Genomic DNA, 12800 nt, shown 5'->3' with positions numbered 1-12800 from the left:
GAGCAGCCCCTGTAGACCTCGCCCTGCCTGTGCCGAATCTCTTACTGGGCACAGTGGGATGCAGATGGTGTGGTGCTGGCAGAAGGTACAGCAAGTCAAAATAGGCCTTCCAGCATCCTTTGAATGTGTGTTCATCCATGCACAGGGCACTTAGCAAATGTGGGAGGAAAGGTAGAGTCTCATCCCTGACCCTTTACCCCGTGGAATGTCTCAGTCCTCTGCAGAGAGCAGCATGGGACAGCTGTCCTTTGGCAGCAGACATCAGTAAAGGTGGCACGTGGTGAGCTGCCCTCAGCCTTCCAGTAATCTCCTGCCACTTGCAACTGCAAGTAACGGAAGGGGCACAGAGATGTGTAACGATATTCCCTCTTAAACAGCCTGGGAAAGGGAGCTGTGACAAAAACTCAGAACTTCATTATGTCCTGGCAACGCTGCTGGTTGCACAGGGACAGAGAACCTACAGCTGTCCCATAGGTATGAGGCGGCAGGTCCCCACTGCTGAGCCAGGTAACGAGGAGGAGTTCAGGGAGCAGGACGGGCTTTCAGCAAGATGCCGCCTCCTGGGCTTTGCGGTGCCCAGCTGCACAGGAGTTAATTGGGCGCAGCCGAGTTAGAGCCGGGGCTGGAAACCCAAGGGAGAGAAAGCCCCAGAACAGCAGCGAGCGCTTCGGGGGCCGCCGGGCCGCAGAGCCGCTTCCCGCCGGGCGCCGGCCCCTTGCTCTCGCTGGCGGAACGCGGCCAGCCCCGGCAGCGTGACGTGGCAGCGGCGGCTCCGGGCGCCCTCGTGCTGAGCTGGAAGTTTTCTCTCGCAGCCCCCCGGGGGTGCTTTGGGGCCGAGTCCGCATCGCCGCCAGGGGAGCGGGGGGCGCGTGGCCCTCGGCGGAGCCCTCGGCGGCCCGGCCCCGGCTGCGTGCTGCCAGCGCCCGGCCAGGCCGCGGTTCCGCTCCGCTCCGCTCGGCGGTGGCCGGGCGGGAAGGGGGCAAGTCCCGCTGACGTGCGGCCCGGGGATTGGCAGCGGCCCGCCCTATATAGGCCCGGCGGAGGCCGCCGCGCCGCTCTCCCCCCCGAGCGCTCCCGGTCCTTCCAGCAGAGCGGGCGAGCGGGCACCGGCCGGAGTGAGTCAGGGAGGGGGGGTGAGGGGGGCTCGGTGCCCCCGGGGTGGGGTGAGGGGCTCGGGCCGGCATCCCTGCCCCGGGGACGGGCGGTGTTGAGCCCGGGGACGGCGTGGCCGGGAGGAAGGCGGGGGGGGCGGGGGCAGCTTTGGGGGGGGTGGGTGAGGGGGGAGCGAGGGGCTCCGGCCCGGGGGTGCGGGCTGGGGCGCGGCGGGGAGGCTCCGCCTGAAGTCCCAGCGCGGCGAGCCCCCAGCGCCCCGTCCGGGGCCGGGTCAGCCTTGCGAAACGGCGCGGGGTGAACAACCCCGGGGCTGAGCCAGCGCCCCCGAGCCTCTCCTCCCGCTCGGGTACGGCTCTTTATTAATTAATCTGTTTATTTATTTATTTCTCTCACCCCTTCCGCGAACCCTCGCGGAGGCTGCGTGGCCGCCCCGCTCCCACCCAGCGTCGCTCGGCGGGGAGCCGCGGGCCGGTGCCCCCCGTCCTGCCATCCCCGTCCCCCCCCGTTCCCGTGACAGCGGCCCCGGGCCTGTCCCTTTAAGGGCGCCGCCCCGCCCCCGGTGCCGGCAGTGCTGAGGTGGCGCTGGCGGCGCCGCCCGCCCGGCCCCGGGCCCGCCGCTTCCCCCCGGCCCGGGAGCCGCTGCCCGCCCGCCCCCCGGAGGTGCGCGGCTGCCGCACGGGGGGGCCCGGCCTGAGGAGACGGAGCGCGGGAGGGGGGGGGCGGGACGGGCGGCCCCGGGAGCCCGGCCCCGACGACGGGGCGCGGGGCCGTCGGTGGGGGCACGGGGGGAGCCCCGGGGGCGGTGGGAGGGCGGGCACGCCGGAACGCCCGGCTCCGAGGCCGGCCGTGTCCGGGGAGGCAGCGGGCGCGGTGCGCGCCCACGTCCGCTGCGTCAGGAAGCCGCGCGAAGGGCTCCATCCTGCCACGCAGCAGCCGGCCGTCCACCTGCGGGATCTCAGCCAGCGTTCCCCGCAGCAGCGATCTTCCCGTGACGCCAGCCACGAGGTCGGAGCCTGCCGACGGCCGGCAGAGGACGGTGCCTGCCCCGACCAGCTCAGCCCTGCTGGTTTTTGCAAGACTTAGTTTTAGTTACTGCGGTGAACAGACCGCCGATACGTCTATAAGATACCGCCTAGCTCGCCATTACTGTCCACGAGGACTGATGGGATTGGCGGCGTAACCCAAGACTTTGCCTTTTTTTTCACTCCATACAAATATTTCCCGTGTGGTTAGGTCTGGCCCTTGCTAGAGGCTATTTTCAGGAAGATTTTGTTCTTATTTAAGCGTGCTGTACACTTCTGAAACTTCTTTTGGCACACAGAGGCAGCGCCACAGACGGTGTACGAAGCAGGCAGCTTAAAACCTGTTGACCCAGTCAGCTGCACGCCGGCGTGACGTAGCTGTAACCTTAGTTTCAAAACCGACAGTGGGAAGGCGAGGAGGTGTAGGCTCCAAACGCGGCGCCCGAGCTGCTGCTGTTCGCGTTGTGTTTAAAATACCATTCTGATGGCCGTCTCCAATTTTGGCCAGGGATGAATCCCTGAGGCCTACAGTATACCAGATGTTTGGGGTTACTGGAGATGAATAACATTTGTTCTTAGCTCACTGCATGGGTGACGAAGCAGAAATTCATGTGGGTAAATACTGCCCTTAGTTTTCTTGGTGACTATCTAGCTCTTCTCTGAGGTGTTGACTGCAAGGAAGATCTCTGCAGCTGGCGTGGACACAGTGAAACCAACAGCTGTGCCTGGAGGTTACGGCTCTCAGGCGAGCGCTGTATCGGGTGTAGTTTCAGACTTCTCATCCTTACCTCCTCTGAGGAGCAGAACCAGGTGGTACTTCCCCAGGAGACAGAGCTTTAAGCACATCCATGCCGCGAGGAAGGCTCCAGCCAGACCTTGACAGCTGCTTGTGCTGTACGGGGTGCTTCTGGCTCCTGCCTCAGCCCTGCTTGCAGCTTGCTGGGGGTGGTGGCATCCTCGATAGCGACGTGGTGGGCTGGGGGAGCCTACGGCTGCCTGAAGGCCTTGCCCAAATAGCCTGCAACGGGTGCAGTGCCACTTCCCTTGGTTCTGTGGCAGCTCCGTCGACCCGGTGGTGTAGTCCCCAGTGTGAGCATGGCCAGCAGGGAGAAGGGGAGCTTTTCTCCGAGAGATGACTAGGATGACTAGCCACCCGTACCCACGTACCCGCCTTGCAGGGCCTCTGCGTGCTGCGGAAGCTGTGCTTCAGGCAGTGTGGCTGACTGGTAGCCGTCACCTCGCAGTAACAGGTCGTTAGAGAATTCATTGTACCATCAGCTCCATTGCTTTGATAGCAGGTGGCAGTGCAATAGGTGGAAATACCCTGTGTGGCCTTCCTTGAAGTGCAGATCAGCTCTGAATGGCCGGGTTGCATTGCTGCTCTCCTTGCTCTTTCCTCTCCTTCCCTCCTGCCTCTGTTACGTCCCCTTCCAGTGTCAGCATATAAACTATGTGAGATGCCACATCAGACACTGTGGTTTGGGGCGGCTTTTCTGACATGTTGGTAGGCCAGAAATGGTAACCATCAGTTTACCAAAAAGTGCCAGAGCTCACTTCAGAAGCAGCAGCAGGGCAGGGTTTGCGCAGGGGAGGGACCTGTAGTGCCGTGAGCAGTCAGAGGCACTGGGTTTTAGGAGGCTGCAAACCCAGTGAGAGCCCACGTAAGCAGCTGGAGGGCGTGGGGGTGAACTTCATACATCTGACGGTGTGTAGTGTCCTGGCTTTTACGTCTTTATATTCCTGAGCACTTCTTTAACAGAGCTGCAGATCCAGATGCAGGGGGTATAAAGCTCCCACCAACAGTGTCTTTTCCTGGTCCCATCTTGTGGATGCCTTCAAAGTAATCTGTGTAAATTAGTGTGGGTTTCTTTCCTTCCGACGGACAGAGTTAGGCCTGAAGACAGAGCTCAGTGCCTGGTGTATCATCTTATTACAATAAAAAAATGAAGAGGTGGACTGGCCAGTAGCTGTGTGTGGATAGCCCTGAGCGGTTGCCTTAGTTTGCGAGGATGTTGGTGTTGATTCACCAAAGCTCCACTAAACTACATTCCTAACTTCTGACTGATGGCAGTGTTGTTGGCAGGTTTTCAGGTTGTTAGTCTCCTCTGACTAGATGTCGATGCTTGCTTGCAACCCTGAAATTTCATGTCTGTCTTGCACATTTGTTACTAATTGACGGTATTTTTGCCTGATGCTGGATGGCTGCTCTTGTAGCTGGTCTGATTGAAGAGCAGCTACCCCAGGCTTCCTGCGGAGAGGTTTTTTAAGCAGGCAGCAGCGTTGTCTGTAGCTCTAGTAAAATTTGTCAGGTAAAGTATGGTGAGATGTGACGCAGTATGAGAATATTTTGGATAGGATGTAAGCTTGAAACACAGTACAGTCAGTGCTCTCTTGAAAGTTACAGTAACGGGGGTGTTGTGTTTTCCTGTTGTCTTGGAGCAGCCACATAAATATTTTTCTTTTCTTTTTCTATAAAGCAAAAGCTGGCAGGCTGACAAACGGGCAGCTTACAGGACGGACTCTCTGGCTACTGACCATTTAGCTGGTAAGTTCCTATTTTGGGAGTGCCAAAGATCTTGCTGTTGCTAAGCATGCTTATCAGAGTGGCTTTCTGAGTGTATCCCTAAATCAGCAGCAGTTCAGACACTTAAATAAGTCATCTTTAGGAAGAGGTAGAATCCTGAGCCTTTTTCCTTTTCTCTGCAGGATTAAACAGTGGTCTTGGACCGCCTATCCAGACCTTTGGATACTCTTTTAAAAACTGCATGCCTTTAATAATAGATAGATTAATTAGAGTATCCTTTAACAACTTCTGTTGTCCCCCTTTCCAGTGACCTTCTTAGGTTGCACAACCTCTCTCTTCATAATGAGGAGCTCTGGTTTTGGTGTCGGCTGTGCTGTGAGCTCCCCTCTGATCTAGTAAGAGAACTGGGCAGCTGTGACTGGTGCTGTAGGTGTCTCGTAGCGTCTGGCTGACCGGAAGAGTATTTAGTAACACGTGCTTTGTCTTGGTGGAGTAATTTTTGTGCATCTCAAATGTTTTTTGTAATAGTGCTGCCTCTTCCATCTCTTCCAGTGGCATACCCGGATTGTGTGTGGGTGGGAAGTCGACAATGAGCTCCGTGGCAGTTTTGACGCAGGAGAGCTTCGCTGAACACCGCAGCGGCCTGGCTCAGCAGCAGGTGAAAGGTGAGAAAACACAGCTGAGTTCCCAAGATGTGCTTTTAAACACAAACGAGGTTCCTTGCTGTTACCCAAGCTCACTCTAGGCATCCAGTTCACCATGAGTGTGCAGAAATGGCATCCTTCATTCCTAGATTGGTGGCTCACCACATACTCTGGCTTTGCACCAACGGCAGCACAGAGGTGATGCTGCACGGTGCAGAGCCAGGAGGAAGCAAGCCTCAGATCTCCACAGAGCTCTGACTGGCAATTCTGTCAGCCGTGAGACAGCACACATGCAACAGTGGTCGTTTTCTTCCTTTGCTCATCCCGGTTCTGGGGGGGACGTCAGAGTAACTGTGCTGACTGGCTCACTGGTGCATTTCTGCACCCAGCTGCCAGCTGGGCCACTTGGCACAGTCCAGCACGCAACCGAGTGGAGCATAAGGTCCCCATCCAGGCTTTCCCTGCAGTGTGCTTCTAACTATAGTGCTTCTCCCTGCCTTCCTTCTGGTGTACGTTTGTCTTATCCCTTTGGACTTGCAGCCTTGCTCTGTTCCTTTCAGTTCTTCCTGCTCAGCTTGTTATCCCTTCATTAGCTCCTCTTTACAAAGGTTGCAGAAATGTGCTGTTTGCTGCCACCATTCGCTTGCACATTCACGTTCTGCATCCAAAGTGTCTGCTCAGATGAGGCTGATGGGTCATGGCATCTGCTGCGGTCTGTACTGTACTGCGCTCAGTTGTGCTCCAGAGCTGGCTGCTCCACAAACACAGCCGTAATAGGATTAATAGTACTGCACACGTCCTTTGCTCTCCCTTCATAGGAGTGCCTGAACACACTTGCACCCCCTGTGATGGACAGGGGCATTTCTGCCTGGAGAACATCTCTTCACCCTGTTTGTTTCACCTCAGTTACAGCTTTAAACTCTGAAGAAGAGAATGATCCTCCAACCTACAAGGAAGCCTTCCCTCCGCTCCCTGAGAAAGCACCATGTTTGGAAGCAGCCCAGGAACCTGCTGGGCCCTGGAGCAAAATCCGACCGATAAAGGCTTCTGTCATCACTCAGGTTGGTGGGAGCAGGTGCCCTATTCCCCCCGGCCCAGCCTTCCTCCAAAAAGTAGGTGAAGTGAAGCTCGCTTTCCCCAGAGTGTGAAATCCTTCATGTGTCAGATTGGCAGGCTCTTTGCTGTACGTTCTCCCAGGCTGCGAGGAGGACTGCAGCTGAGACCTAAGACCACTCTGAGGGGGGAAGGATGTGTTGGAAAACTATTCAGATCAAGCTCTCAGTCCCTGCTGGACAAATAGCTACTAGAGCAGGCCTGAAGGGAGGACTGCAGAATTCAAGCAACAAGCACTGATGTGTTAAAATATTCCCACCATAGCTTAGCACTCCTGCCTCCCTGACATACTTTAGGAAGACCCCTGGTGTGGGACCGTCTGCTGGCTGAAGTGCTCTTGCACTTTCCCTGCTTGCAGCTGGTGTCTCCACTGGAAGGGCTGATGGGTTGCATGAACCTGGGAATTTACTGTCAGTGAAGTCCAGTACGGCAATGGAGGGAGGCGCTGGCAATCAAAAGCGTACTGACTGCTTGCTGTGCCCATCTGTCCTGTGGCTGAGCAGGTGTTTCATGTGCCACTGGAGGAGAGGAAATACAAGGACATGAATCAGTTTGGCGAAGGCGAGCAGGCCAAGATCTGCCTTGACATCATGCAGAAGACTGGAGCTCACCTGGAGCTGTCTCTCGCAAAGGACCAAGGCCTTTCCATCATGGTCTCTGGCAAGTTGGAAGCAGTCATGAAGGCTCGGAAGGAGATTGTCGCTCGGCTGCAGACTCAGGTGAGGGCATCTAACTGTTTCACACTTCATCTTTGCTCTTCCCCAAGACTTGCAAATGTTTTGAGACCCCTGGGCGTGTGTGCTTATAAGCCAAAGAGGTATTATTAGATGAGTAATTTAGCTTTGCTGTGTATTTTCAAAGCATACAATTGGCAATTTGGAATGGAGATGAGGCTTAAAATAGGGTTCAAAGCTAATTATAGGTCATGCTGTTGCATGGAGGGTGGAGTCTGCAATCTCAAAACACTTGAATTGCAGACAGTGACTTTATGCTGAGGTGCTGGTGCTGGAGGGGGGAGCAGGCCCTTCACATGAAGCTAGCAGCATGGAAGAATGGGACTGTACCTTCTCTGGAGTCCGTCAGAGGAGAACGTGGAGAGATGGGAGAATGACAGGTAGAGAAGAGGGAAGTCCTGCCAGAAGCTGAAAGCTTCAGATTAGGGTTCTGCATTGAGTAACTCAAGCCACACTGGTAAGGAGCCACAGCCCTGTTGTTTCAATTGCTTCTCCTTTCAGTCCTTTAGGTTTTGGTTCGTAACATTCAGATTTTTGAGTTCATAGTTAGGGTGGTAGTTCTTGTTAAGCAGTATCACAGCCAGGTCTTGTAGTGGGCATTGAAGTGTTAATGTCAAAGGTAGTTAATGCAGTAGTTAATGCTGTGTTTTGCTTCAGTGCTGTTCAAGTTGTGTCATACCCTACCAGAGGGAAGAGGAAGGGTCAAACCCTAAATAAGGTACATTTCAAAAATTAATTCTGGTTGTGCTGAAATACACAACCACAAATACATGACCAACTGTCCCCGAACGTACCTCCTACTGCCCTGGCCCCAGACAAAGGTGTGTCTGTATTCCCAGCTCTCCTAGGTTTGGCTGGCTTCATTATAGGGACATAGAGTTGAAGACCTAATGATGTTTTTTGTTTTTTTCCAGTGTAGGTTGAATTTTAAGTGCCTAATTGCTGGTAGTAGTTAGATATTTACAGGTATCGAGCATGGTAGCATTCATAAGCTAGCATGTTGATAAAAACTCAGTGAGAAGGGAAGAAGTCAGAAATCACTATTATAAAACAGCCCTTTGAAGGTAAATTGAGGGAATCTCTTGGGACCCCTTTTCTGTGAGGGTTCTTCTACACGTAGTCCTGGGAGCAGCGTTAGATTGGAAACACCAGTGAGTAGCAGTAAGCATCTCATAGCTGTCTGCCTGCTCAAATAGGTTTCTGGTGTTGAATTTCTGTTTCCTAGGAGTCAGACCGTGTGTCTTGTTCTCTGTAGCTTTAGCAGCAGTCAGAGTTCAGATAAATGCCACCCTTGAGCCATCGTCTCAGTTGTTGTCTGGTACTGCTTCTGCTTGTTACGCTGAAAGACAGGCACCTCCTCATCTGTGCCTGAAGGCCTTTGCAAACTCTGAGTATCACTTCGGTAGAAACTGAAGGGTTTTGAATGAAAGGTGGGATTAAGACTCCTGGTGTCCAGGTATTGTACATCAACTGTTCTGGTGTAGTATCGGCCCTTAGACAGAACGTGCTGGGAAGAAATTGTGTTTGCTCCTTAGTGGTACTGCTGAGCAGCACCTAACTTGCTTTCCTTGGCTCTGCTTCTGTGGATCTACTGCTGTAGGCAAGGATTCTCACAGATGCTTGGGTCCTGTGTTTTCAGGCTTCAGCAACAGTTGCCATCCCCAAGGAGCACCACCGCTTTGTCATTGGAAAGAACGGCGAGAAGCTGCAGGACCTGGAGCTCAAAACTGCAACTAAAATCCAGATCCCCCGCCCGGATGACCCCAGCAACCAGATCAAGATCACCGGCACTAAAGAAGGGATTGAGAAAGCCCGACATGAGATCCTGCTTATCTCTGCTGAGCAGGTACCTCAGTGCTGTGATCTTACTCATGGTATTAGCTAGAGCGCCGTTTTGCTTCTCCACTGAATATTAGCTACTTGTAGCCACTCTGGCCACGCTCAGTGGCTAGTATTAGCCTGAACGGAGATGTGCACTGTGCTGCTGGCTGTATGAGCACCTAGGCAGGGTTCTGCAACTTCTGGTTCTCCGTTTTGCCCATCTCTGAATTGCAGTAAGTTTGGTTCATATTTGAAATGGACCATAATAAGGTACCAGCTGAGATAAGGCAAGATAAGATGTTACAGAAGGGAATATCATAGAATGTCTGTAGCAACATCAGGGTTTGTAGATTGAAGGGGATGGATGGAGATCTACAAGCCTGCAGACTGGAAAGGGTTCCCGGGCCTGAGTGCCAGGTAAGGTGGGTAGCACTGGGAACTGAGCTTGTACTGGTGTCTGGCAGAGACTGTTATTATGGAGGGCAGTTCCCACAGAGGTCTGTTCTGGGCTCCTGTAGGATAAGCGCGCTGTGGAGCGGCTGGATGTGGAGAAGGTGTACCACCCCTTCATCGCTGGCCCTTACAACAAGCTGGTGAGCGAACTCATGCAGGACACAGGGACACGCATCAACATTCCTCCACCCAGCGTCAACAAGACAGAGATAGTCTTCACCGGAGAAAAGGAGCAGTTAGCCCAGGCTGTCGCTCGTGTTAAGAAGATCTATGAGGAGAAGGTATGGATGGTCTGTAAAAGATCCCTAGCTTCCCCCTACCTGTTTATAGTCCCTCTTCCCTTCTTGTTCTTCTTGTGCATCTCTCCATCACATCCTCCTCGTGTCAGCTTTGGCTCCACAGCCCTTGCAGCCCTGGGTCTTACCATTTCCTTACTCAGCAGAGTGGGACTTGGGCTGATGCTACCAGGGAGGTGACAGGCATCCCGCTTTTCTGTGTCATGGGGGGAATCAGCAGACCACAAAGAGCTCCCCTGGCTCTTGTTCACACAGGTGCTACTAAGGAGTGAAGTGTGAAGTCTCCAGTGGTGGCCACCTCACATCATCAAAGTTGTTACATAAGTACAAGTTGCTGAAGAGTGAATTTCACTCCAGTTTATTTTCCACAGCCAGCATCATTGTGAATATCCTTCTTGTGGGCTGTCAAGCTGTTTTTCCTCATGGTTAGGTCTGTATTCGTACCAGTCTGGATTTCAGCAGAGATAATCAGCCATCTAGCCTACATGGTGTTGTGTTACAGAGCTGCCTGGGGGACAGCTAGGTGTTGAGCCCTGTTGTGCAAGACTCTGTGTGTGTGTGTGTGTGTGTGCGCGTGCCTGTGGTGTCCCAGGGAGTTTGCCACAGAGTACTAGTCCACTGTGAATCTGTGAGTGCAAAGCCTTCTGTGGGCAAGGGCCCAAAGGGTGCTGGGGTACTGCAGAACCAGTGCGCTCGCCTTTGCTTTGCTCTTTCCTGGGTGCAGAGTTTCACTGCATCTGTTGCCTCTTCCTTTCACTCTTGTCCTTCCCCGTCCCCCTGTGATTGATGCCCCAGTGCCTCTGCCCCCACAGAAAAAGAAGACTACTACCATTGCCGTGGAGGTGAAGAAGTCCCAGCACAAGTATGTCATCGGCCCCAAGGGGAATTCCCTGCAGGAGATCTTGGAGAAAACTGGAGTCTCTGTCGAGATCCCACCCACTGACAGTAGCTCGGAGACGGTGATACTGCGAGGCGAGCCCGAAAAGCTTGGGCAGGCATTGACTGAAGTCTATGCAAAGGTACTGGCGGGATGGACTAGGCCTTCTCAGAAAGTCACATAAAGATGTATCTGGGAGCGCTGACAGGCAGAGTGAGAACGGTCTTGGTTGGGCTGTTAGAGGTGCTGCTTACATTAAGTCAGTACTGAGGGTGCAACATAGAAATCGGACCTGAATTTTTGTGAAGATCTCTTCCAGTCTGTCCATCAAACAGCTGGTTTTCTGTCTTTCAGGCCAACAGTTTTACCGTCTCCTCGGTCTCTGCCCCCTCTTGGCTTCATCGTTTCATTATTGGAAAGAAAGGACAAAACCTGGCCAAAATAACACAGCAGATGCCAAAGGTATACCTCAGCTGTAGAATGTGGTTTAGGCCAGATCACTATTTGTAGGAGAGAAGAATGTATTCTAGTGTGGGTGAAACGAGGGAGGAAATGACACAGATTTTAATATTAAAGGGAGCCTCTCTTTTACTGCTGCAAACACTACTCATCAGTTACTACTCAGAAGTTACTCTTCTGGCATGAGCCCTCCAAAGGAAGCTTTATATGGGACTAGTTGATATAGTAACATACCTAACATACCTGGAAATGCTGAATTAAACTAGGCTTCTCACTGTGAGTTAGTATCTAGAGAAAGGTTAGGCAAGTAACTTCTTCAAAGCTCTTGCAGGTAGTAAGGACAACACCAAAGCCCTAGGCTCCAAACACTATGACATGGCCAAAATTGTAAGTTAACCGTCTTCTGAAAGCAGAAGAATAATGGGTGTACTTTGTGGGAAGGAAAATGTCTCTTAGTGGCAGAGGTGTTGTAGGCCTGACTAACAGCATTGACCCGTCTTGCATCTTGGAAAATTGTTACTGAATCGATTGCTTCGTCTCAAGGTTCACATCGAATTCACAGAAGGAGAAGATAAAATCACTTTGGAAGGACCTACAGAAGATGTGAATGTGGCTCAGGAACAGATTGAAGTCATGGTCAAGGATCTGGTAAGTTGGTGTTACTAGTTCCAGTACCTAAGAAGGGGCAGAAATGATGAGTTAGGTATCACATCTGTATCGCATCCCTATCTTGCCATGCTTAACAGAACTTGCAGGAGACAGGTTGTGTAGCCGATGAACAAAGCACTTGGTTGCAGAACTCACCTTTGGCATTCTTAAAAAATCAGCAGCAGGTCTTAAATCTTTTAATGCAGAGAAGGAAGAGTTGTCATCCAGTTATGACTAGGGAGGTGTGTAAGTTCTTTTAAGTGCTTCACAAGCATGGTGCTCTCAGCTCAAAACAGAGAAGTGTTTCCATTCCACTTAGGAGCAGGAGGAGTGCTTATAGCTGACTATTGGAGAGTCAGTGCAAATACTGGCATCAGGCAGTTACTCAGGGCACAAGAGGGGAGAACGGTTGGCCTGTCCTACCTAGCCCTGTACAATTCTTTGCAGATCAACCGGATGGATTATGCAGAAATCAACGTTGACCACAAATTCCACCGACACCTCATTGGCAAGAATGGAGCTAACAGTAAGTGGAGTGCCTTTCTAATCTTTGCCATGCTTGGACTCTCCATGTTCAGTAGGTAGTGTCAGGGGCTCTGTAGTTCATCTAGTGTGGTGTCTCCATCACGTTTCATCTGCTCTTCTAGGGTGGTAATGGCGCAAGGAGATAAATAGACACAAGGAGATAAATAAGCAGTAAGTGCTTGGGGTGGCTTTAATGTATGAAAGCATCTTGACAGATTGAACAGTGGTGGGATGACTTTGCTAGGTTCTGGAGGAAATTTTGTCTTGGTTGGAGGATTAAATTTAACTTTTTTTCAAGTTACTCTGTGTGAATTACACTTCAGCAGCTGATAGGGGGTGGTGGAAATATACCAATGAGTTTCTTCCCATTAAAGAATTCAGGATGAGAAATGAATGATCACCTTCTGATGGCGCTGTCTGTGGAGGAAAGAGATGCCTCACTCTAGCGAGCGAGCATTTTGCTCTCTAGATGCCACAGCATTTACTTGTGCAGTTCTTGTGTGGCACAGATCTGCTCTTGTAGAACTCCAGAGTGAAGAGGCACTTGCCTCTCTTTCAACCCCACCCCAGT

At 52.6% G+C, this 12800-nt stretch overlaps 1 protein-coding gene across 2 annotated transcripts in view; it reads left to right on the top strand.

The window, feature by feature from the left end:
- HDLBP (high density lipoprotein binding protein) overlaps positions 1 to 12800 on the top strand; it is a 38690-nt gene that overhangs the window by 10718 nt on the left and 15172 nt on the right. Inside the window, exons 1-11 of one of the 2 annotated variants that reach the window (XM_035334219.1) lie at positions 1022 to 1115; positions 4613 to 4680; positions 5212 to 5324; positions 6210 to 6364; positions 6920 to 7135; positions 8790 to 8996; positions 9490 to 9705; positions 10533 to 10739; positions 10952 to 11059; positions 11600 to 11704; positions 12152 to 12230. In XM_035334219.1, the coding sequence (XP_035190110.1) occupies positions 5249 to 5324; positions 6210 to 6364; positions 6920 to 7135; positions 8790 to 8996; positions 9490 to 9705; positions 10533 to 10739; positions 10952 to 11059; positions 11600 to 11704; positions 12152 to 12230 (1369 nt within the window). In that variant the 5' untranslated portion in view covers positions 1022 to 1115; positions 4613 to 4680; positions 5212 to 5248. Of the gene's footprint in view, positions 1 to 1021; positions 1116 to 4612; positions 4681 to 5211; positions 5325 to 6209; positions 6365 to 6919; positions 7136 to 8789; positions 8997 to 9489; positions 9706 to 10532; positions 10740 to 10951; positions 11060 to 11599; positions 11705 to 12151; positions 12231 to 12800 lie in introns of those variants that run through there. The other variant, XM_035334218.1, reaches the window with a different exon arrangement.

Source organism: Oxyura jamaicensis, chromosome 9, assembly GCF_011077185.1.
Source record: "Oxyura jamaicensis isolate SHBP4307 breed ruddy duck chromosome 9, BPBGC_Ojam_1.0, whole genome shotgun sequence".
Classification (NCBI taxonomy): domain Eukaryota; kingdom Metazoa; phylum Chordata; class Aves; order Anseriformes; family Anatidae; genus Oxyura; species Oxyura jamaicensis.
The sequence above is the reverse complement of the archived record's forward strand: the minus strand, read 5'-3'. Positions and strand labels throughout refer to the sequence as shown.